The 24,070-nt window shown below is 45.4% G+C and overlaps 1 protein-coding gene across 8 annotated transcripts in view; it reads right to left on the bottom strand.

Moving 5' to 3' along the window:
- The window catches only part of Spata13 (spermatogenesis associated 13), a 120,405-nt gene that overhangs the window by 23,661 nt on the left and 72,674 nt on the right, over nt 1-24,070 (bottom strand). The window contains exon 1 of one of the 8 annotated variants that reach the window (XM_048341641.1): nt 13,557-13,775. The exons of the other annotated variants lie outside the window; for them this stretch is intronic. Within the exon in view, the coding sequence (XP_048197598.1) occupies nt 13,557-13,611 (55 nt within the window). The 5' untranslated portion in view covers nt 13,612-13,775. Of the gene's footprint in view, nt 1-13,556; nt 13,776-24,070 lie in introns of those variants that run through there. 8 annotated transcript variants of the gene reach the window in all.

Raw genomic sequence — 24,070 nt, 5'->3', positions numbered from 1 at the left:
TTGTTGGTGGGAGTGCAAATTAGTACAACCACTTTGGAGAACAGTATGGAGGTTTCTCAAAAAGCTCAATATAGACCTACCTATGACCCAGCCATACCTCTCCTAGGCATCTATCCTAAACAGCAAACCCCATCAAAAAGACATTTGTACTTCCATGTTTATCGCGGCACAATTCACAATAGCCAAAATATGGAAACAACCCAGATGCCCCTCCACAGACGAATGGATCCAAAAAATATGGTACTTATACACAATGGAATACTACATAGCGATTAGGAATGGTGAAATATTGTTATTCGCAGGGAAATGGTCAGAACTCGAACAAATAATGTTGAGCGAGACAAGCCTAGAACACAGAAAACAAAGGGGCATGATCTCCCTGATATATGACTGTTAAGAAAGGGAGACGGAGAGACGGTAGAGACCAAGTCTGTGAAACCAAAAACTGCTTGTCAAATAGTATTCCCCACAGGATTGGGTCAGCGACCCAACAGTATGTAACTAAAACCAAAATATTACTCAACATATAAAGGTCAAAAATTGACCTCTCAGGGGAATACAATAGCTCAAAAGCTAGGTATGTACGTTCATATAAGACTACTGTCGACATATGGTCTAATATCGACATTACATTTAAAGCCCTAGGCGAACTTTCTTGGGTGTGGCCACGTGGCTACTGTATATGTTCTTGATACATTGTATATTGTATATATGTCTACCTGACCTAGAGAAGGGATAGAAAAACAGGGTGTAAGATATCACAAGAAATGTACACACTGCCCTACTATGTAACTGTACCCTTTTTGCACAACACCTTGTCAAAAAATTTGTATTCAATTAATAAATAAATTAAATTAAAAAAAAAAGAGTGAGGATGAGGCTCTGTCCCAAGGAAACAGCAATGGGACACAGAGTCCAAGGACACTGCACAGATGGTGTTCTGGCCAGGAGCTGCAGAGAGGATGAAGTCAAGGAGGTTTCAGAACATTGTAGGCTCCTGGGAGGATGGATAAAAGGATATGGGCGGTGTGAGGGGAAGAAGGAGTTGCTGGATGGGATCACTGGGGTAGAGTACTCTGACTGCCCTTGCCTTTTTCAAGAACTGGCACGTTGGCTGGGTGCCTGTGGTTCACACCTGTAATTCTAGCTACTCAGGAGGCTGAGATCTGAGAATCACAGTTCAAAATCAGCCCGGGTAGAAAAGTCTGTGAGACTCTTATTCCAATTAATCATCAAAAAGCCAGAAGCGGAGCTGTGGCTCAACACCCAGGCACTGAATACAAGCCCAGAACTGGTACCAAAAGGAAAAGCAAAACAAAACAAAACTATGTCAAATCTACATTTTTCCCCCCAGTCCTGAGGCTTGAACTCAGGGCCTAGGCACTGTCCCTGGCTTCTTTTTACTCAAGGCTAGCACTCTGCCACTTGAACCACAGTGCAACTTCCGGCTTCTTCTGTTTATGTGGTGCTGAGGAATGGAACCCAGGGCTTCAAGCGTGCTAGGCAAGCACTCTACCACTAAGCCACATTCCCGGCACCACATTCCCGGCCCCTCAACGCTACATTTTTACCAACTGTACCCTGAGAAACCCAAGGTGCATGTTTCATTTCTAGCCCAACTCAACTAGACTGACTTACCAAGTTCTAGAAGCTCTACAAGTACATCCTGTCCAGACTACCCCAGGCCCATCCAACCTTCTGCCCTTCATCACTTCAGCCATGTCCTTGTGGGAGACAACATACTTAGCAAATAGAGCCTCCAGTTCTTACTGAGCCAGTTGCTGGTGGCTCATACCTGTAATCCTAGCTACTCAAGGGACTAAGATCTGGGGTCACAGTTCAAAGCCAATCCCGGCAGGAAAGTCTATGAGACTCTTGTCTCCAACTGGCTTAAGTGGTAGAACACTAGCCTGGAAAAAGAAAAAGGCTAAGGGACAATGCAAGGTCATGAGTTCAAGCCCCAGTACTGGTACAAAAATAAATAAATGAATATATAAATAAATGATAAAAACAAAAAGGATTCATAACAAGCTTCACTGAAGGACAGTCATGTGACTATATGTTATGTACAGGATCCTTGAGTTCTGTTCCAAGCACAGATAAGACCCTGGTTATGACAGAGATCTAGGCAGTAAGCCAGAGCCAGGCATGGTACTCTTCCAGCAGACAGCCAGGCCCTGGTGGCAGCTTGGCTAGTCCTACCTTTCCCAGCCTGGTCCTAATCATTTCTGGCAGTCTGTGGTGGTCTCCTTCTCACCTATACCCTAAGACTGAGCTCGGAAATAGCTCTCTCCAGTGCTATACCTAGCCAGGTGTGCGCATAGGCTGCTGCTTTCACCGGCTTTGCACCTTCTTCTGTGCTTCCCTCTTTTTCAGAACCTTCCTGTGAGCCTAGGGGAAATCCAGCTGTGCCCATGAGACCTCACATCTGTGCCCTGCTGGGTAATCACCTACATAATGCCCTCACCATTGAGAAGTCATTGAATCTGAGCTGCGTCAGATATGGGCTGAGGGACAGGGTGTTCCTAGACCTGAGTTTAAAGCTGAGACGTAAGCCACACTTGCATGATTGGGACAGAGGGCCTGGCCCTGCAGGTCAAACAGGAAGCAGAAAGCCAGCTGTGTGTGTGTGTGTGTGTGTGTGTGTGTGTGTGTGTGTGTGTGTGTGACCAAATGAGTGATACCACCTACCAGGACCCTCCTCTTTCATTCAGGGGCTCTCCTCCTTGAGAAGTGCAAGGCTGAGGGTGTAGGTAGGAGGTTTTAAGAAAGCCTCTGCTATCTGAAAAATGTTCCTGAGCCCAGACAAGGAGTGGTGACTCTTCCTTTCCAAATGGAACTTCCGCTTCCGCTGCTGTAGTCAGAATTCTTGCAAATGGGGAATTTGAAGTTGCCTGGTCTAGGGCACTTTCCTGGGGTTTGTTTGGGGGGTGTTGGGACAGGAAGTTGTGGGGAAAGTTTTTTCTTCACATATGAGTATGTCTTCAAATACATCAGAGACAGCAGGAAAGCCAAGAGCCTTTCCCCTCCCTGAGGGCAGCTGCCTGGGTTTAGGGCTGAAATGCTTTGAACTCCTGCATGAACAGAATCTATACACACCTCCAGCCTACAAAAGTCCAGAAGCCGCAGGAATCTTTGGGTTTCAGCCAGCAATGATCTGGCACTGCCTGGCACCATTGGCATTTCTCCTTAACACATTAAAGCTATGGAGGAGCTGGGGGGAAAAAAAGGACTAAAGGCATCTGCTCCCCCACCCACACCCCAGCACCACCAGAGCAAAGGCTAAAAGCAATGGGATTTTCACCCCTCACTCCCCCCCCCCCCCCGGAACAATGTCAGCTGGGGAGAACCAGCCATCTGATACAGCCATCATTGGGAAAAATCAGTTGGGGGGGTGGAATAAAAGTAGTGATTATGTAAATCCCTAATTTACAGGACTCGAATGAAAAGAAAAATCTACTGGAGATACAGAAATGGAACTTTCTGGAAATAGATGTGGACAAGGTTTATAAATGACCTCTGAGAAGCCCCACAGGTGGCTTATGAGAATGATGCGCTTCTGGAGAAGGATTTCTTCAGTGAGTTTGTTTCTACACTACTGATAAGCACTTACTGAGACCCCTGAGAACAGGGTATTTCAGAGGCCATGTCGACTGACTTAAGTCTCCCCAGGGTCAGGCAAGGCAGGACAGATGCATGAAGTATGGACAAGGGCAAGGCTACTGTCCTCAAAGTGATGGATATGCTAACTGCCCTGATTGGACCATGGCAAGGTAAATACATGCATACAATGTACTATGTCCCAAAGACACATACAATTATTATGTGCCCATTAAAAATAAAACTACAATTTATTTTAAGAAATGACCTAGGCCAATATCCTGGCTTGGCTATCTCTCCAGCTCTATGGTCCAGAAGCAAGTATCTCCATTGCTTCAGCTTCTGTTTTCAGATGAACCCAAGTTTACATGTTTAGGTGAGGTTTTGTGGGGTTTTTTTGTACTGGTCCTGGGGTTTGAACTCAGGACCTAGGTGCTGTCCCTGAGCAACTCTGTTCACAGCTAGTGCTCTATTATTTGAGACACAGCTCTACTTCTTGTCTTTTATGGTGGTTAATTACAAGATAAGAGTCTCACAAACTTTCCTGCCCAATTGGCTTCAGATCTCAGCCTCCTGAGTAGCTTGGATTACAGGCATGAGTCACTGGAGCCCAGCTGAAGTTTACATGTTTGATATCCTCAGAGGACATTTATTTTCTTCTGCCTTTCACAGACTACATGCAGCACACCAGGAAACCCTGACTCTACCTTTTTTTCCAAAGGAGTCTATAACTGGCCACTTCTCATCTGTTTCAAAAGCCACTCACCATGGCTACTCCTGCTGGCCTCACCACTCTACCCTGCCCACTAAAGGCTGGAGATCGAGAACCAAAGCAACCGAAGATGCTGTTATATCACCCACAAACCAGACAAGTGTAACTCAACAGCTGAATCTAGCCTCAGAGGAGAGCTTAAGCCCTGAGGCTATCAACCACCTACTCTCTCTACCTGACCCTCGATGGCATCCAGACTGCCCCGAACCTGATATCTCTTCCCAAACAAAAGCACTACTCTCTTTTCCCAGCAAGGGCAGGCTATATCCCATTTAAAACCTCACCATGCCTGGCACTGGTGGCTCACACCTGTTACTCTAGCTACTCAGGAGGATGAGATCTGAGGATCAGAGTTCAAAGCTAGACAAATCTGCAAGACTCTTATCTCCAGTTAACCAGCAAAAAGGTAAACAAGAGCATAAGGTCTTGAGTTCAAGCCCCAATACCAGCGCAAAAATGAAATTTAAAAATAAATGAGGGCTGGGAATGTGGCTTAGTGGCAGAGAGCTTGCCTAGCATGCATGAAGCCCTGGATTCGATTCTTCAGTATCACATAAGGAGAAAAGGCCAGAAGGGGTCTGTGGTTCAAGTGGTAGAGTGCTAGCTAGCCTGGGGCAAAAGAAACTCAAGGACAGTGCCCAAGCCCTGCGTTCAAGCCACAGGACTGGCAAAAACAAAATAAAATAAAGCACATCATTGACTGGAGAAGTCGAGTGACTTGCTCTAGGTTCATACAGCCAGAAACATAAAAATATAATTGAAGCTGGGATAGTTGCCAAAGTGTGTGTGTGTATGTGTGTGTGCACATGTGTGTGTCCACTCACGTGTCAGTAACTGGGACTTGAATGCAGGGGTTATCTTTAGCTTTTTTACTCAAGGCTGGCACTCTACCACTCAAGTTACAGTTCCATTTCCAGCATTTTGTTAGTTAATTGGAGGTAAGAGTCCTACAGGCATTCCTGCTCAAGCTGGCTTTGTGCCTCTATCCTCAGATTTCAGCCTCCTAAGTAGTTAGAATTATTGGCATGAGCCACTAGTACCTGACTTGCCCAGGTATTAAAAAAGGGGGGAGGGGAGCTGGGGATATAGCCTAGTGGCAAGAGTGCCTGCCTCGGATACACGAGGCCCTAGGTTCAATTCCCCAGCACCACATATACAGAAAACGGCCAGAAGCGGCGCTGTGGCTCAAGTGGCAGAGTGCTAGCCTTGAGCGGGAAGAAGCCAGGGACAGTGCTCAGGCCCTGAGTCCAAGGCCCAGGACTGGCCAAAAAAAAAAAAAAAAAAAAATGGGGAGGGAAGGAATCTGGGAATATGGTCTAGAGGTAAAGTACTTGCCTAGCATGTATGAAGCCCTGGGTTCAATTCCTCAGCACCACATAAACAGAAAAAGCCAGAAGTAACGCTGTGGGCCAAGTGGTAGAGTGCTAGCTTTGAGCAAAAGAAGTTCTGGGACAGTGCTCAGGCCCTGAGTTCAAGCCCCAGGACTGGCAAAAAAAAAAAAAAGTCTGGAAATATGGCCTAGTGGTAGAGTGCTTGCCTTGTATACATGAAGCCCTGGGTTCGATTCCTCAGCACCACATATATAGAAAAAGTCAAGTGAAACTGTGGCTCAAGTAGTAGAGTGCTAGCCTTGAGCAAAAAGAAGCCAGGGACAGGGCTGGGGATATAGCCTAGTGGCAAGAGTGCCTGCCTCGGATACACGAGGCCCTAGGTTCGATTCCCCAGCACCACATATACAGAAAACGGCCAGAAGCGGCGCTGTGGCTCAAGTGGCAGAGTGCTAGCCTTGAGCGGGAAGAAGCCAGGGACAGTGCTCAGGCCCTGAGTTCAAGCCCCAGGACTGGCAAAAAAAAAAAAAAAAGTACCAGGTACCAGGCCTGTAAACCTAGCTACTTAGGAGGCTGAGATCTGAGGATCATGATTTGAAGCCAGCCCAGGCAGGAAAGTCAGTGAGACACTTATTTCAATAAACTACTCAAAAAAGGCAAAAGTGGCACTATGGCTTAAGTGGTAGAGTGCTAGCCTTGAGCAAAAGAAGCTCAGGAACAGTGCCTAGGCCCAGAGTTCAAGCCCTAGGACCAACAGAAAAGAAAAAAAAAAGTTGTTTTAATCAACATCTATGGAGAATTCTTTTTCCTACTGGTGACAAGCATGTAGTATATTTATCCACTGCCTAGGATGGAAGTTCCCTAGAAGCAATAATTCCAATCTAATTTCCCAGCAGTAACTGCATTCTCAGTAACTAGACCAGTGCCTGGTACGCACAGATGCCTAGGACATAATGGGGAAGATGGGAGGAGATAGCCCCATAACTACATTCCAATCTGCATTCTTGACAACAGTGCTGAAAGAAATCATGGATCTGGAGATTCCCATTGCTGAGTTTTCCTACATAAATACTTCCACTTCGGTACAACTGCCTACAGTACTCCACTCCATCTCTGGTGTCCACTGTGAGGTTTACACACCACAAAATTGCCTAAACAATGCATATCTCAGAATGTAGCCCCAGTGTTAAATTTATCCTATGGGCTAAAAGAGGAAATTTAGGGCAGATCTGACTTCAAATGAAAGGGCTACATAATTGGTGTGTTTTTGTTGTTGTTTTTTAAATTTCTCTGTGTAAGCCTTGGTCAAGTTCCTGTCTTAGTTTTCACATCTTAAATGTGGATAATAATACCCTTGGAACTGTTTAAAAATTCTTGACAGTAATTCCTATTGGTTTGGTGGGGGCTTCAAAATCAAATGTTATTCAAGCTGGGCTTGGGCCAGTAATCCTAGCTACTAAGGAAGATGAGATCTGAGGATCATGGCTTGAAGCTAGCCCAGACAGACAAATACATGAAATTTTACCAACAGAAAATCAGAAACTGGAGGTATGGATGAAGAGAGCTGGCCTCGATTGGAAGAATCAAGTGAGAACTTGAGGCCCTGAGGTCAAGCCCCAGTACTGATGGGGTGGGGGTGGGGGGACCCAGGTTATCCAAAGGCACTCTGGAAACTGAAAACAGTATCAAAATAGAAGCTAGCTTTTTCTTTTTCTTTTTTAAAACTTTTTTTTGGGGGGGGGGGGGCAGTACTGAGGTTTGAACTCAGAGCCTTGTGCTTTCTAGGCAGGTGCTTTACCTCTTGAGCCATGCCCCCTACTACTTGATTGCACCAGCCTCTCCCTTTTTGTTGTGCTGGTCTTGTGTCTTGAGGCTGGGCATTGTCTCTGAGCTTCTCCTCCCCTGCCCTCAAAACTTGCACTCTACCACATGAGCCACAGCTCTACTTCTGGCTCGATGGTGGTTGATTGGAGTTAAGAGTCTCATGTACTATCCTGCTTGGGCGGAATTCGAACCACAATCCTCATATCTCAGCCTTCTGAGTAGCTATAATTGTAGGACTGAGCCTCCAGAGTGCCTGGTTCCCCCCAGCCCTTGTGCTTTAGTTATCAGAGCCTCACCTTTAGCCTGGACCATCTTGGACTATGAACCTTCTATTTATGCTTCCCACATAGCTAGGACAAAAGTCATGGGGCCACCACACCAGCTTTTATTGACTGAGATAGCCTCTTGCTAATTCCTTGTCTGAGCAGCACTGGAACTACAATCTTTCCAATCTCTATCTCCCACTGCACTCAGTGTAAGATATTCTTTATTGGGCATTTAGGATGTGCCAGGCACTGGTTTAAGCCTTGTAAGGTACATCAGCTCTATATAAGCCTTGTGACAATGGTAGGTATCACAATTACAGATGAATATCTCCAGTCTACATCCCATCCCTCACACCCAATACTGGCCAATATTGCTGTCTCTTCTGTGCCTCTGTCACTAGTAATGAGACAAACATTAAGATAGATATTAAAATGCAGCCAGCACTTATGCACAGTAGCTGGGCAGTAGTAACTACTGTTGCTTCTTAGGTTTATCAGTAGCCTGAAGCAGCTTCCTGTTTCAATCCTTAACTTTCAAAACTTTACGATCCAGATACTAGCAGCTCATGCCTGTAATCCTAGGTAATGAGGAGGCTGAGATCTGAGAATCAAGTTCAGAAGCCAGCCTGGGCAAACAAATCTGAGAGACTTTAACCAGTAATAACCAACAAAAAAAAAAAAAGAAAAGGAAAAAAAAGCTGGAAATGGAGGTATGGGCTCCAGTGGTAGAGCACCAATCTTGGGCAAAAACAAAACAACAACAATAAAAAAAAAAAACCCTAAAGGACAGTGCCCCCAGTCCCTGAGTTCAAGTCCCAGTATTGGTGCACACATATACAAAGACTTTAACTACATTCCCAATTTAACTATGTCTAAGTAACAGTTCCTTCTCTTCCTGCCTGACAAGTCAAATGCATTTTATTGAGGATTACTTCCTAGTTTGGGTCAAGATGAGAGGGATATTACTGCTTTATTCTGATGCTGGCACCTGAGCTGAGAAGTTTTCTTGTATTCCCCCTACTTCCTGTCTTTTTTTTTTTTTGCCAGTCCTGGGCCTTGGACTCAGGGCCTGAGCACTGTCTCTGGCTTCATTTTGCTCAAGGCTAGCACTCTGCCACTTGAGTCACAGCGCCACTTCTGGCCATTTTCTGTATATGTGGTGCTGGGGAATCGAATCCAGGGCTTCATGTATAAGAGGCAAGCGCTCTTGCCACTAGGCCATATCCCAAGCCCTCTACTTCCTGTCTTTTACCTTGGTTTTCCTTTCAAGATGGCACCTTCCATTCAGGGAGAGATAGATTCTCTTTGTATTCCCAGTACCACTCTAGTACTTGACATTTGAGAATGCACTCAATAAGTGTTTTCCAACTGAACTACGAGCTGCCGTTCCAACAAGTTCAATTATTTAACAGAGCCAGGAAGTGCTGGGTTGAAGCCAAGATGGGCCTGCAGGCTTCCTTGTTTCCCATTCCAGAGCTCATGTGAGACTCTAACTAGGAAATTCTCCAGCTAAGTCTTCATGTCTCTTGTCTCCCTTCCCAGCCATGAGACACAATACTGCCAAGGTAAACTTCAAACCGTGGTTTCATAATTTCATAAGAGACTACCTAGCAGCCATCTATTAACACTCAGCACAAACGCTTTTGCAGTGTTCCAAGGCCTGCCTGTACTCTGAGTGCACACTACTTCAACAACTTGCCAAATGCTTACACTGAATATTTTTCAACTGAGCTACATTTTAAAGTCCAACAAGAACCCCTGTATATGCCCTTTGGGTACTGGAGTCCATATTCACCTGAGTGCAATCTCTCTACAAGTGGCCCAAGACCAGTAGGCTGGCTCCTGCCAATCTCTCCAGTCATTTCCTACCAGCTTGCAAAGGGCTTCGAAATCTACCAGGACCGATTGGAAGTTAGTACACATGACTTGTTTTGTTCTATTCCATCACTGGGACTTGAACCCAGGGCCTGGGCACTGTGCCTTAGCTTTTTTACTCAAGGTTGGAGCTTTACCACTTGAGCCACAGTTGCACTTCTGGCTTTTTGTTGGTTAATTGGAGATAAAAGTCTCTTGGATTTGTCTGCCCTGGCTGGCTTCAAATGCAGATCCTCACAACTCAGACTCCAGAGTACCTAGGATTATAGGTGTGAACACTCATACCTACTTCATTTGCATAGTTTCACATGCTTTAGTGACAGAATTTAAGAAGTATACTGGTCTGTACTTTGACAATAAAGTAAAAAAAAAAAAAAAAAAAAGAAGAAGTATACTGGTCTGGAGTCCCAAGAGTTTGGTGTGAGTCTCAGAGAGGTCACCTCAGGAAACCCTTTGCTTTCTCCTTTGTATCTGAGAAAAACATCCTTACCCTTGGCCGTGTGGGGGAGAGGTGGTAGCAGGGCAGAGGTGGAGAGTTTGTCATTGCAAGGCAGTTGAGCTGGTGGCTCACACTTGTAATTCTAGCTACTCAGGAAGCTGAGAGTTGAGAAGTTGTGGTTCAAAGCCAGCTAGGGCAGGAAAGTCCCTGAGAGTCCTATGTCCAATTAAAGTAGAGCTGTGGCTCAAGTAGTAGACTGCTAGCCTTGTGCAGAAAAGCTAAGGGACAGTGCCAAGGCTCCAAGTTCAAGCCCCAGGACTGTCAAAATAAATGAATGAATAAATACATAAAGCACGAAACATGTATCACACTCCAGTATGTAAAGTTGTTGTCCCCAAAATCAATATTATGTATAATCTGATTTTCAAAATTAAGTTTCCATGTTATTTTTGAATCTTTGAACATACTGACCAACAAGATTAAAAGGTACCTTAGAAGTGTATGCAATAACCCTATTGATACCCTTTGATAGCATCCAAGGATCTTTAAAAAATAATTCCCCCAAAGCACAGAGCTTGATACAGAATTAGCTTAATTTGGGGTGTGTTGATTGTGGCTGTTCAGAACTAACAGGCATTAAGTTATCATACCATAACTAATTTACATCAAACCTCCAAAAATAGACCTTTGTTTTCTTCCAATGGTTTAATAATTTATTATTTATTTTACTTTGATGTAGGTATTGGAGCTTGAACTCAAGAGTTCTCACTTTAGCTTGGGTCTTTTAGCTCAAAGCTGGCACTCTACCACTCAAGCCACAGCTCCCTTTCTGGCTTTTTGCTGGTTGACATTAAGAGTCTCACATGGACTTTCCTGCCTGGGCTGGCTTTGAACCAGGATCCTCAGAGCTCAGCCTCCTGAGTAGCTAGGAACACAGGTGTGGGCCACTGATGCCCTAGAATACACTTTTTTTATTTGATCAATTGAACTACCAGGGACACCATTCCCTCCTCAGTTTCAAGTGGAAGTTGGCTTTAGAGCTAGTATTCATGCTGGAGAATACCAATATCCCATTTTCTAGACGTGTCCTGAGACTTGCCAGAATAAAAAGAACTGTATCAAAAGGTCAGGCATCCCAATGACTGATACCCCCACCCCTCACTACCCTGTCTCTTCAAACCTGGGCTCAGGCCTCCCTTGGGTTTCTCTGCATTCTTTCCTGGCCTGGAGTGTACCTTTGTCTTGTCCCTGGGTGTTTGTTTTCTGTCCCCAGCTAGTTGCTGCTCCTCTTTGGGTTTCTGACTCTGATGATAGCTCCTGCTGTCTATCCTCATTGACACCTGAGGGCCTGTCTTATCTCAGATGCCCTATCTGGCACTCTCAGCCCATTTCAGGCCGTCCCTCCCAGCTCTGGGCTGCTGTCTTGCTTGACAAATGAACCTAACAAGAATCCCTTCAGCAGGCTGCTTCCACCCCCTGAGCTCTGTCAGTGTGCCCTTGAACGACTTGGGAGAAGAGTCAGCCACTTTCTAGAATCCACAGCATTCTGGATTACTACTGTCTGTTTATGGAGGAGGAAACTGTGGCTCGCTGAGATTTAATTACTCCCAGTGTAGATGTTTCTGCCTGCAGAGCAATCCAGGCTGAGCTCTAGCCCCTCTATACCCCTGACTTTTCTAGGTACCACAATGAAGCAAATAAAGGCTTATCATCTAGCAAACTGGTTATCATTTAATGCTGAGCCATCCTAGCCAGGTGCTGGTGACTCACACTATAATCCCAGATACTCAGGAGGCTAAGATCTGAGGATGGAGGTTTGAAGTCAGCCCAGGCAGACAAATCTGTGACACTCATCTCCAAGTAACAAGAAGGAAGGAAGGAAGGAAGGAAGGAAGGAAGGAAGGAAGGAAGGAAGGAAGGAAGGAAGGAAGGAAGGAAGGAAGGAAGAAGCAAGCCAGAAGTGATGTAGCTCAAGTAGCAAAATGCCAACCTAGAGTGAAAAAGCCAAGTGAGAAAGTGAGACCCTGGGTTCAAGGCCTAGCACTGACACACACAAAAAGGTGAACTATCCTGACTCCATTATCATAGGCTTTCAGTAAGATTTTGAGACCTGCAATACTCTGTACCAGGGAGAGACCGGAGATGCCCACCTAGGGGGGCAGGGATGCCTAATGGCTCTCAACAGCCCCAGTGGAAGTGATATGACTTGAGTTCTAGAGCCAGTAGCACAGTCCAGTTCCCTAAAGCTACACTGAGGGAGGAGGGCCTATCTGTTTTTCCAAAAGAAAAGTCTCTATGGAATATTCTGGTGGTCTAGCCACACTCATGGTGCATACCTTCACCCCTAGCAGGAGGCCAAGACAGGCCTTCTCAGCTTCTGCATGTGTGTGGAAGGAAAGATGACCTGTACCCTCTCTAGGGAGGGAGAAAGACTGCAGGGAAGTAGGGAACACCATTGCTCTTAGTCTCCCTCTGTTTCTCTCCCTCCCTCCCTACTTCTGGGCCTTGCTCAAAGCTGCCATGTCAACGCTGGCATTGCTGTGTCCCTGTGATTCAAGCAACCGACGTGGCCACTGTGAGGGCAGCTCTGTGTTCTCAATACAGCCATGGGGGAGGGGTATGGACAACTTTTTTCCTCTTTTTTCTTTCTTCCCAGATGTCGGCTAGGGTAACAGAACATTTACAGCGAGTCTTGTTCTGATAATCTGCCAGAGACAGAAGCTGTAACCACATCCCTGTCTGGTCTCAGCCAACACAAAAACCAATCACAACACAGGAAGAACAAAAACAGACAATCAGTATGAGCACTGGAGGCCCACGGAGGGAGGCCTTTGAGCTGTCACCCACAATCCCCATCTATGGCCACAGGGAGCACTGGGAGCTGTTTAAGGCCCACACAGGCAAGGTCTGTTTTTAAAACATTCCACTGTAGCCGGGGAAAACTTTCTGAGGAGTCTTATTTTTTTCTCCAACCTCAATTCTTTTTAAGACTACGTAGATTACAACATATCATCTCTTAGGCTAAGACATGGCTTCTACAAAGGAACTAGTCCCATTGGTGATCAAAAGAAAAAACATTTAAAAAGTAAGGTGCAGCCCCCACTGGTGTTACAAATTTTTTTTTTTCTGTGTAAGGTGCAATGAAATACATAAGCATTTGTGAAAACAGTTAACAGTTTTCTCCCCCAATCAGTTCACAACTGTTTCTCCTCACTACTCCTGAATTACCAGGGAATACTTCTATATATCCCCAAAACAACCTCCCGAAGAAAGGAACTTCAGGGAATTTATATGCACTTATACCTGGCGCAAGGGGGAGGGGGAGAGACAGAGACAGAGAGAGAGAGAAAGTGAGAGTGGGGGAAGAGACAGAGAGCAAGAGAGATGCAATTCAGCAAGGAGTCAAGTCGAAGTCAGCAGCACTGCGCCTCATTAATTCTCCACATACATACCCATATGAAGGCTTTCTAGACTCCAGAATCTTGCTATTTCCCCTCTAGCAACCATGGTTCTCTCTGAAAAGCAGCAATATTCCGAACAGGATGGGAAGGAGATGGAGGAGCCCAGTCCTCTGTGATGAATCTCGTGGAGGATGGCCAGCTCACAGCTCAGGGGAAGTGCAGAAATCGCTTATTCACTGCTTTAGCACTGAGTGCACGTCTTTCTGGCCAGAGCCTACAGCTCCCTAGTGTGGCTGAGGGGGAGTGGACCCACGACATCATATCTGGGGGAGGAGGGGAGGGAGCTCTAAACTAAGGCAAATCCCAAGCACACTCAACAAGCCTATCAGGAGAGCACTGGCGGCCTTCCACAATAGTGAGAGAAAATGTGTTTGGAAGTTTTAACTCTAACCACCCCACCCCCAGGCCTGAGCTAAACTTGCAGAATAATTTTTCAAAGCTATCCATTTCATAAGAGAAAAGCTTACAGGTTGCTTAGTTAAAAAAATAGCCTTTCACTCTCTGGTATGACAAAAATTTGAGTTTGGATATTACATGACCCCTAACTATTAAATTTACAAAACCCACTTTAAAAGAGGGACTTTTGTTAAAAAGATCAATAGGTAAAGAAATAGGTGGATACCTTATATCTGAGAAAGTAATACACTTCTTACTATATAAAATACATATCCACTATAATGAAAACTTCTGTTTTAAAGAAAGCTCTTGCTGGGCACAAGTGGCTCATGCCTGTAATCCTAGCTACTCAGGAGGCTGATATCTGAGGATCGTGGTTTGAAGCCAGCCAAGTAGAAAATATTCTCAATCTCCAATTAACCATCAAAAGCCAGATGAGGGGGCTAGGTCTCAAGTGATAGGGCATGAGCCTTGAGCAGAAAAAGCTGAGAGTATGAGGCTCTGAGTTCAAGCACCAGGGGACGGACACACACACACACACACACACACATACACACACACACACACACACACACACACACGGTGGATACTTTACCTATGTAATATGTCTCCTACTGTGCAAAATACATATCCTTTAAAATGAAAATTTCTGTTTTTAAAGGAAGTTCTCTCCAGGTAATGCTGTGGACTATTTTACATCCTCGGTGCATTCCTATCTTTCTCAAATAGTCGACAGTGAGCAATTCTTGCTTTTCTGTTATGACACAATCCTTAGCAGTATGTATGCTTCCCTTATTTCATCTCAACAGGAAGCCATTGCCGTCTTAACTTCGTAACAACCAGATGACATGCAAAGTGGCCTCTCCATGGTCACCACTCAGTCAAAAAGCCTGCCAAGCACGCATGCCTGTAATCCTAGCTTCTAAGGAGACTAAGGCCTGAGGATTGTGGTTCAAAGCCAGCCCAGGCAGGAAAGTCTGTGAGGCTCTTATCTCCAATTAAGCGCTAAAAAAAAGCCCGAAGTAGAGCTCTGGCTCAAGTGAGCAGAAAAGTGAGCAGAAAAGGCTCCGGGAGAGCACCCAGGCCTGGATTTCAATAACCAGGACTGGTATGAAAAAAAACCTATGAGATGATTAGTAAAGTTCAGGCCTTACAGTGACAAGCAAGCCTGTGTTCCAACTTGCTGTCCCACAACTAGGTGCCCTGCTATAATTAAATCAGACACTTAGTCGCTATATCTGGAGAGTTGGGAACTACCACATTCTATAGTGGCTTTTAATTTTAAAATAAGGTCAGGATCAGTAACTATTAGCTGTCCCGTTGCTTTGAGGAAAAACCTGAAGTTCCTAGTTATAGGCCTATTCCTACACAAATTACAGCACAACACTGTGCAATGGTAGGGCATATCTAGAATCTCAGCACTCAAGAGGATGGTGAGTTTGAGGCAGAGATAGGCTACATAATGAGTCCTGATTCGAGAAATTACAAATGTGTGTGTGTGTGTGTGTGCGTGCGTGCACACGTGTATGTATTCAAGACAAAGAAATAAATTACAACACCAGGGCTAGAGAAGTATGTCGTGCCTATTACATAGAAGACCTCAGTTACATCTCCAGTATTGCACACACACTAATAATAACAATAACAACAAAGCCAGGTGATGGTGCCCCCCTCTCCCCATGCCTGTCATCCTAGCCACTTAGAAGGCTTAGATCTGAGGATCCAGGGTCAAAGCCAGCACCAGCAGGAAAGTCCCTAAGACACTTATCTCCAGTAAAGGTATGGTTCAAGTAAGTAGTAGAGCACTAGCCTTAAGCTAGGTGAGACAAGGTCCTGAATATAAGCCTCAGTACACACAAACGCACACACACACACACACACACACACACACACACACACACAGAATGATAAGATCCTATGTAACAGAATCCCATAATCTTATCAGGCTTTCTTTGTACTAGTACACATATTACTACTGCAAAGAAAATGCTTCATTGCCAGGCCATTCAAAATGGAATCTGTGGGCCTGCAGCATTGTCATGGCCTAAAGCCTAGTCAGAAAGGATGTCCAGTCAGGTGCTGGTGGGTCATGCCTGTCATCCTAGCTATTCAGGAGACTGAGATCAGAGGATCACGGTTTGAAGCCAGTCCAGGGCAAACAAACCCAGACTCTTCAATGAATCAGCAATAAGCCAGAATTGGAGGTATGGCTCAAGTGGTAGAGAACCAGCCTTGAGTAAAAAAGCTAAAAGATAGTATTCATGCTGAATTCAAGCCCTGTGAGGAGAGGAGAGGGGAGGGGAAGGGAGGAGAGGCAAGGAGGGACAGACTTTAAAAGAAAGTACAGGGCTGGGGATATAGCCTAGTGGCAAGAGTGCCTGCCTCGGATACACGAGGCCCTAGGTTCGATTCCCCAGCACCACATATACAGAAAACGGCCAGAAGCGGCGCTGTGGCTCAAGTGGCAGAGTGCTAGCCTTGAGCCGGAAGAAGCCAGGGACAGTGCTCAGGCCCTGAGTCCAAGGCCCAGGACTGGCCAAAAAAAAAAAAAAAGAAAGTACAAAGGAAGAGAAAAATGAAGAAAACTTTGATGGAAAAGAATTTGAAAGGAAAGAACAAAGAAAGGAAGCAGAAGAACTTAGAAAGAGCAAAGGAAAGAAAAGGAAAAAATAAAGGAGGATGAAGGACGGAAAGAAAGGAAGTGGATGGAAGAAGGAAAGAAAGAGAAGTGAGAAAGAAAGGATAAAGGACCCCCAGGTTCCTCCCCAATTTCAGAGACTTCATGAGGCCCAGCCCCATCCCAGTGCCCTGTTAGGGAAAGGCAGGTTGTTCTAGGCAACTCTGAGTTCTAGGTTACATATTGTTCTTGTGTAACTGACTTGGAACAACTCTGCTTGGAGACCAAGTTCTCCCTGCCACGGTGTTTTGTCTATCAACTCAGAAACTAACAGTGAGCCCCAGAGTGAGGGGGAGGCCTGGGTTCAGCCAGAGTGAACTGACAAAATGCTTTCCACTGAGCTGCCAAGCTGAGAAACATTTCAACAAAGCCTGAGATCTAGGGAGGAAACCCGCAGCGCTTTCATTTTCTGAAAATTGCTAGTTTTCAAAAAAAGAAAAAGCAATCATTGCCACATGTCCTGTATGCTCACAGTCACCCCTAGGGCATCTGGTACAAGGTGTCTTCACTTCCCAAGGGTCTTTTCTAAGTCCAGACATGGGTCAGGATGCTAGGTTAGATCAGGCAGAGTTAGAGCCTGGGGAATCAAAGACCTTATGCCATTCACACTCAAAAAGAAGGAAGGAAAAAAAAAAGGTAATTAAGCAAATAAGAACTGCACTTAAGCTCGGCACCAGTGGCTCACACCTATAATCCTAGCTACCTACAAGGCGGAGATTTGAAGATCTTGGTTCAAAGCCAGCCCGGGAAGGAAAATCTATGACACTCTTATTGCCAATTAACCACCAAAAAGCTGGAAGTGGAGCTTTGGCTCAAATGGTAGAGCACTATCCTTGAGCACAAAAGCTCAGAGACAGCACTTGAGCTCAGGTCCTGAGTTCAAGATCCAAGATTGGCACAAGAAAAAAAAATACAACCCTGCATTTAAGCGAGACATTTTCTTTCTTTCTTTCTTTCTTTCCTTCTTCTTTTTTTTTTTTTTTTTTACCAGTCCTGGGCCTTGGACTCAGGGCCTGAGCACTGTCCCTGGCTTCTTTTTGCTCAAGGCTAGCACTCTGCCACATGAGCCACAGCACCACTTCTGGCCATTTTCAGACGAGATCGGGTGTGTTCAGGGTGGTATGGCCGTAGAACTGGCCATTTTCTATATACGTGGTGCTCGGGAATTGAACTCAGGGCTTCATGTATACAAGGTAAGCACTTTTTGCCACTAGGCCATATTCCCAGCCCCAACATTTTCTTAAAAGATGTTCACTCAGAAGCTTTGCTAAAGTATTTTTGGGACAAGCTACCACTAAGGTTAAGGTGTATTATAGAATGAGGTTTTAAAATTGATGTTCAGGTTTTGAAAAATGTTCAGGGCTGGGGATGTAGCTCAGTGATAGATATCTGTCTAGCAGGCCTTGGGCTCTAATTCCAGCACCACGATGACGAAGGAGGAGGGGGAGGGGGAGGGGGAGGGGGAGGGGGAGGGGGAGGGGGAGGAGGAGGGGGAGGGGGAGGAGGAGGGGGAGGGGGAAGAGGAGGAGGAGGAGGAGGAGGAGGAGGAGGAGGAGGAGGAGGAGGAGGAGAAAGGTTAAAGGAAAATCAGGCAAAAAATATTCAGTGAGTAGAGTCTATATTTACCAGCTTCAGTAAAGATATTATAAAAACTAAGTATAATGAAAAGAAATCTTAAAATCCCATTTCTCCAGGCTTCAGCTTAATCTATTCCTTTGGATAAGATACCACTATACTAAGTCACAGAGGTGAGAAGTAGAAACACAAAATACTGGCAGAGTTTGGTCTCATAAAAGTAGATGTCCAGGGCTGGGAATATGGCCTAGTGGCAAGAGTGCTTGCCTCGCATACATGAAGCCCTGAGTTCGATTCCCCAGCACCACATGTATAGAGAATAGCCAGAAGTGGTGCTGTGGCTCAAGTGGCAGAGCGCTAGCCTTGAGCAAAAGGAAGCCAGGGACAGTGCTCAGGCCCTGAGTCCAAGCCCAGGACTGGCAAAAAAAAAAAAAAAAAAAAAAAGTAGATGTCCAAATTACCTACTGAAAATCTACAAATCAGGATAAAAGCTAAGTCCTCAAGCCTATAATTTGAGTTATTCAAGAGGCTGACAAATCTGATTCTTACCTCCAGTTAACTAGGGGGAAAAAAAGAAAAAGAAAAGGCTGGGAGTAGAAGTGTAGCTTAAGTGATAGAGTGCCAGCCTTAAGCAAAAAAGCTAAGCAAGAGCCCCAAACCCTGTGTTCAAGTCCCAGTACCAGCATGTGCACACACGTGCATGCACACACACACACACACACACACACACACACACACACACACACACACACAGAAAAGCCTATTGATCATGTTTTGTTCTATACATATAAAAACTAAAATTAATTTTGGAGGACTAGAGGTATGGCTCTAGTGTAGAGCACTAGCCATGAGTATATAAGCCAAGAGAGAGTTCAACACTCTGTGTTCAAGTCTTGGTATACTTTAGTTACTCACATACATACACACATATATGGATTATATAATATAAATATATAATTAATGTAATCTATAATTTATATATATGGATTGGTCTCATAGGAGTAGATGTCCAAATTACCTACCAAAAACCTACAAATCAAGATAAAAGCTAATTAATTAGCTAAGCTAAAATGAAAAGCTAAGCTAATATATTATAATAAGCACTAGTGGCTCATGCCTATAATCCTAGCTACTCAGGAGGCTGAGATCTCAGGATTGTAAGTCAAAGCCAGCCTGGGCAGGAAAGCCTATGAAACACAAATCTCCAACTAATTATCAACAAAAAGTTGAAAGTGAAGCTGTGTCTCAAGTGGAAGAGCACTAGTCTGGAGTAAAAAAGCTCAGGGACAGCACTCAGGCCCTGAGTTCAAGCCCTAGGACTGACATGCGCATGTATACACACACACACACACACACACACACACACACGAACCATTTACACACTTGCCTGAATTGGCATGGATGACCAGGGCAGTCTGGGCTCTGTTGTGATCCTGGATCTCCAAAATAAAGATTGTGAACCTGGGCACTGAGTAGAACCAGAAATGAATACAGAACTGCCCCTTTCTTTATGAAGGCAAGGCTTTCCTGTGCTCTGATATTGAGGTGCCAGACTTTGAAGTCAGGCCCCACCACGTGAACCCCATTTTAGAATCGAACCCTGAGTCAATCAGATTTGTACCTGTGTTCTAATCTTGCTTGCACAGCTGATTGTTGTAACCTTGTTCTTTGCCTTTATAAGCCCTGTGTAATCACAGCTCGGGGCTCCCTCCTAACCTCCGCTGTGTCGGTGGGTAGGACGAGGCCCGAGTTGGCAGCTCGTTAAATAAACCCTTGCCTTGCTTTTGCATTTCGGAGTGTCTAAATCTCGGTGGTCTTCTTGGGGGTGGTCTTGCAACTTGGCACAACATTTGGGGGCTCGTCCGGGATAGCCCCAGAGACCCCGAGATCCCAGACTCCGAAGGTAAGAAAACAGCGCTGTTCATTTGTCTTGTCCTGTAATTTGTCTGTTTGTCTGTTTTGCTTTTGCTTATACTTGTAGGGCGCGAGTCAGTTTGGTTTTTGGCCGGAACTGACCAGGAGGGCCTCCTAAACGAGACTCAACCCGCCCACCTTGTACTTGGGTCTGCTCCTTCTGCTTATCTGGCAGGAGGTTGTGGGCCAACTTGGGTCCACTCCTCCTGTACACTGGCAGGAGGTTGTGGGCCAACTTGGGAGATCTCCAACTCGTAACTCGGGTCCACTCCTTCTGCACCCTTGCAGGAGGTTGTGGGCCAACTCGGGTCCACTCCTTCTTGCAGGAGGTTGTGGGCCAACTCGAGTCCATTCCTTCTGCACCCTTGTAGGAGGTTGTGGGCCAGCTTGGGAGATCAACTCGTAGCTTTTCTTGTTCTCAGGCCTGTGTGTTTTCCTCCTTTTGTATTACATCTGATCAGAGCTATGGATAACGTTCTATCTTGAGGACCTCCATCTAGCCCCCTAGACTTGATCCTAGCTCACTGGAGGGAGGTTAAGGAGATAGCTCAGAACCAAGGTGTGGCCCTTAAAAAGGAAAAGTGGATCACCCTGTGCAAGTCAGAATGGTCCACCTTTGAGGAAATTGAGGGAGCTTTCACATAGACAGGAAGCATGGAGGAGGAAATGTTTCCCGCTCCATACTCCCCATCCCAGTTAACTCTACAAGAGGAGGACTCTGAGGAAAATGTTTCAGCTGTGCCCTCCGCTCCAGAGGGTCCTGCCCAGTCAACTCGCCGGCGCCGACAGCCCAGGACACGGACGCATCAGCCCCAAGTCCAAGTCCTGACCCGCAGCCGCCGACGGGGTGGATGTAGGGCCAGCCCAAGCCACCCACAGGTGGCAGGGAGTGACCTCACCATGCTGCGCTGTCATCTCTGTTGTTTGTAAGTCTTAACAGTCTCTTTTGTGTCAAACCTGCATAGCTCATTGGAAAGATGTACAGGCGATGGTTCACAGAGTGTGAGTGTCCACAGAAAGAACTCTGGGGGGACCCCCACCCAGCCTTCTTAAGCAGAAAATTGTTTGGTGCGCTAAAATGTTTTACTAAGACTAAAAGTGTTTTACTGAAACTATCAAGCCCTGGAAAATGAGGCTGGAGAATGCTAAAATCATTTGTTAAAGGTTTTTGTCTTAAAATGTACGGCCGATGCTTATTCAGCGCGCTTTAAGATCTTTTGAAAATGGATGTGTGTGCATGTGTGAGTGTGAACATGTTCAAGACTGCAGTATGATGCAAAACTAAGTTTAAATTCAAAGGTCTTCATGCCATGCAGTAACTGGGACTGAAGAAAAAAAGAGGCTCTTTTGAAACAAGCAGCCCGTAAGCAAAGGGCGGCACCTGGTTTCAGAATGCCTGTGAAGCTTCAGTTTTTCCGATGCAGATAAAAGCTAAAGTGTTAGTGTTAAAAAGGCTTTGGAAATCAAGAATACATTTCTAGATAAGAAATTTGGCAGTAAAATTGTCCTAAATAATTATTGCAAAGTGAGAAAAGGAGAATTATGGCTACCAAAATGTTTAATTGCCATTCTAGCTTCTTTGTAGTTTTTTTTTGTAACAGTTTCCAGCAGGCCCACAGAGAAGCACAGGTGATTCCTACAAGTTTGTCAAGATCTAATACTGACCCTTAATAAGTTCCAGGTAAGAGAGCATGCTTAAAAACTACTGTGTGGACCACGTTGTTGCTTATAATTGGAGTAAAGTGGCCCCTTATAAGACTCATTGATCTGAATCTGCGGTTCGAAGCCAGCCCGGGCAAAGAAAGGTCCCTGTGAGTGACTTGTCTCTAATCAGCCAGCAGAGTGCTGGGAACGGAGTGGTGTAGAGCTCAAAAGTGGTACGGTGCTAGTCTTGAGCTGGAGAGCTGAGGGACAGCACTCAGGCCCTGAGTCCAAGTTGAAAGTCACTCCTCCTGGGACAAAAGTGATGGAGCATCCAGAGGCAGTAAGCCACTGCTTGGATGGCAGAGATGGTGTCAGATCCTAGAGTCACTACTGTTGGCCTTTCAAAAGTTAAAGCCGGGAAGTCCTAGAATAGTTCATAAGCATGCCTTTCCAATGCCCATGTCTGTCTACTGGGCAGGAATTTGCCAGTCATATGTGATAGTGGTTGGTAAGGGTAAGTTTGTTAAGTGAGAGGATAGATTAAAATTTCACCCCCCGCATTTACTCAAAGCCCTGACTGGCAGTAAGAATTTTAAGTTGATACATCTGTTTAGGAAAGAAAGCTTGTAGACCTGAGATTGTGTTGTGTCCTTATTGAGATCTGTTAAAGGCCTGTCACCTTGCCAATGCCCCCAATCAACAGATTAACCACGGTGGAGGGGACCCTGGACGGCATCACCACTTGGGTTCATTGCTTCCACGCCAGGCCAGCTGACCCCTTTGCCCTGGATGACAACTACTGTGGTGGAACATGGGAGGTCTCCAAGCACCCAACTCAGCCGCTTCGCCTTCGCCTCAAGAAAAGAAAGTTAGACTGAATATTGTTATAATTTTCTTTTTGCCTTCTTTCCTTACTACCCTGGCTAGTGTTAATGTTATTTTGGCAGCTCACTCCAAAGTGAGGTGAATCCTGCAGTCCCTTGGTAAAGTACACTAAGGTTATAGGTTCCTGGCTAGGTAAGGTCAACGCCCCTGAGTCAGCCTGAAGAAGTTACAGAAGATGGATGATCTTCACCCATCAGCCCCCCTTTAAAACCGAGGGACCAGAGTTATTTTCGGATACTACTTTTGGCCCTACTGGCCTTACCTCTATATCATCCCCTAGACATGCAAGCCATTGAAATGGACAGAATGGAGCCATGATTGGCTCCCAAGGTACCAAAAAGAAAAAGGAGGAAATGAGGTGCCAGACTTTGAAGTCAGGCCCCACCACGTGAACCCCATTTTAGAATCGAACCCTGAGTCAATCAGATTTGTACCTGTGTTCTAATCTTGCTTGCACAGCTGATTGTTGTAACCTTGTTCTTTGCCTTTATAAGCCCTGTGTAATCACAGCTCGGGGCTCCCTCCTAACCTCCGCTGTGTCGGTGGGTAGGACGAGGCCCGAGTTGGCAGCTCGTTAAATAAACCCTTGCCTTGCTTTTGCATTTCGGAGTGTCTAAATCTCGGTGGTCTTCTTGGGGGTGGTCTTGCAACTTGGCACAACAATATCACCTCTTTTCTGCCTTTTCCTGAACCTCATGCTCCGTACCTAGACAGACAGGGTAGTGTCCTGTCTAATCTGAATGCCACCACTACTACAGTTGGTACTCAGCTAAGTTGAGCAGTCACCGAATCCATCCAGGCCTGGAACTCCCTATCTGTTACCTCAGCCACTTGAAGCTTGTAGGGCAGATGTTTAAATCTCTTTTCTCCCTCCTCAGATATCCAATATTTTTTCTGTTCCTTCAAAGTCATGTTCTAAAACTTGGTGATCTGACACATCTTAGTGTGTGTGTGTGTGTGTGTGTGTGTGTGTGTGTGTGTGTATGTGTGTATGTGTGTGTTATGTGTGTGTATATATACACACACACATACTGGGGCCTGAACTCAGGGATTCTTGCTCTCACTTGGTTATTTTTGCTCAAAGTTAGTGCTTTACCATTTGAACCACACTTCCATATCTGGCTTTTTGCTGGTTAATTGAATATAAGAGTCTCACAGTCTTTCATATGTGGGCTGGCTTTGAACCCTGATCCTCAGATCTCATCCTCCTAAGTAGCTAAGATGGCAGGCACGAGCCCCCAAGTACCCAGCTTTAAATATTTTGGCATTTTTTAAACCCTAATTGCTCAGAAAGACTTGAACCAACATTAGATTTTAGACTAGAGGGCATTTTCACTGCCAGAATATGTTTTTCTGGAACAGAGATTAGAACATTATGTTCCTCTTTATAAACCCTGATTCTAAGCAACAATAG

This window comes from Perognathus longimembris, chromosome 3 (assembly GCF_023159225.1).
Source record: "Perognathus longimembris pacificus isolate PPM17 chromosome 3, ASM2315922v1, whole genome shotgun sequence".
Taxonomy (NCBI): Eukaryota; Metazoa; Chordata; class Mammalia; order Rodentia; family Heteromyidae; genus Perognathus; species Perognathus longimembris.
This window is presented reverse-complemented; position numbering and strand designations above follow the sequence as displayed.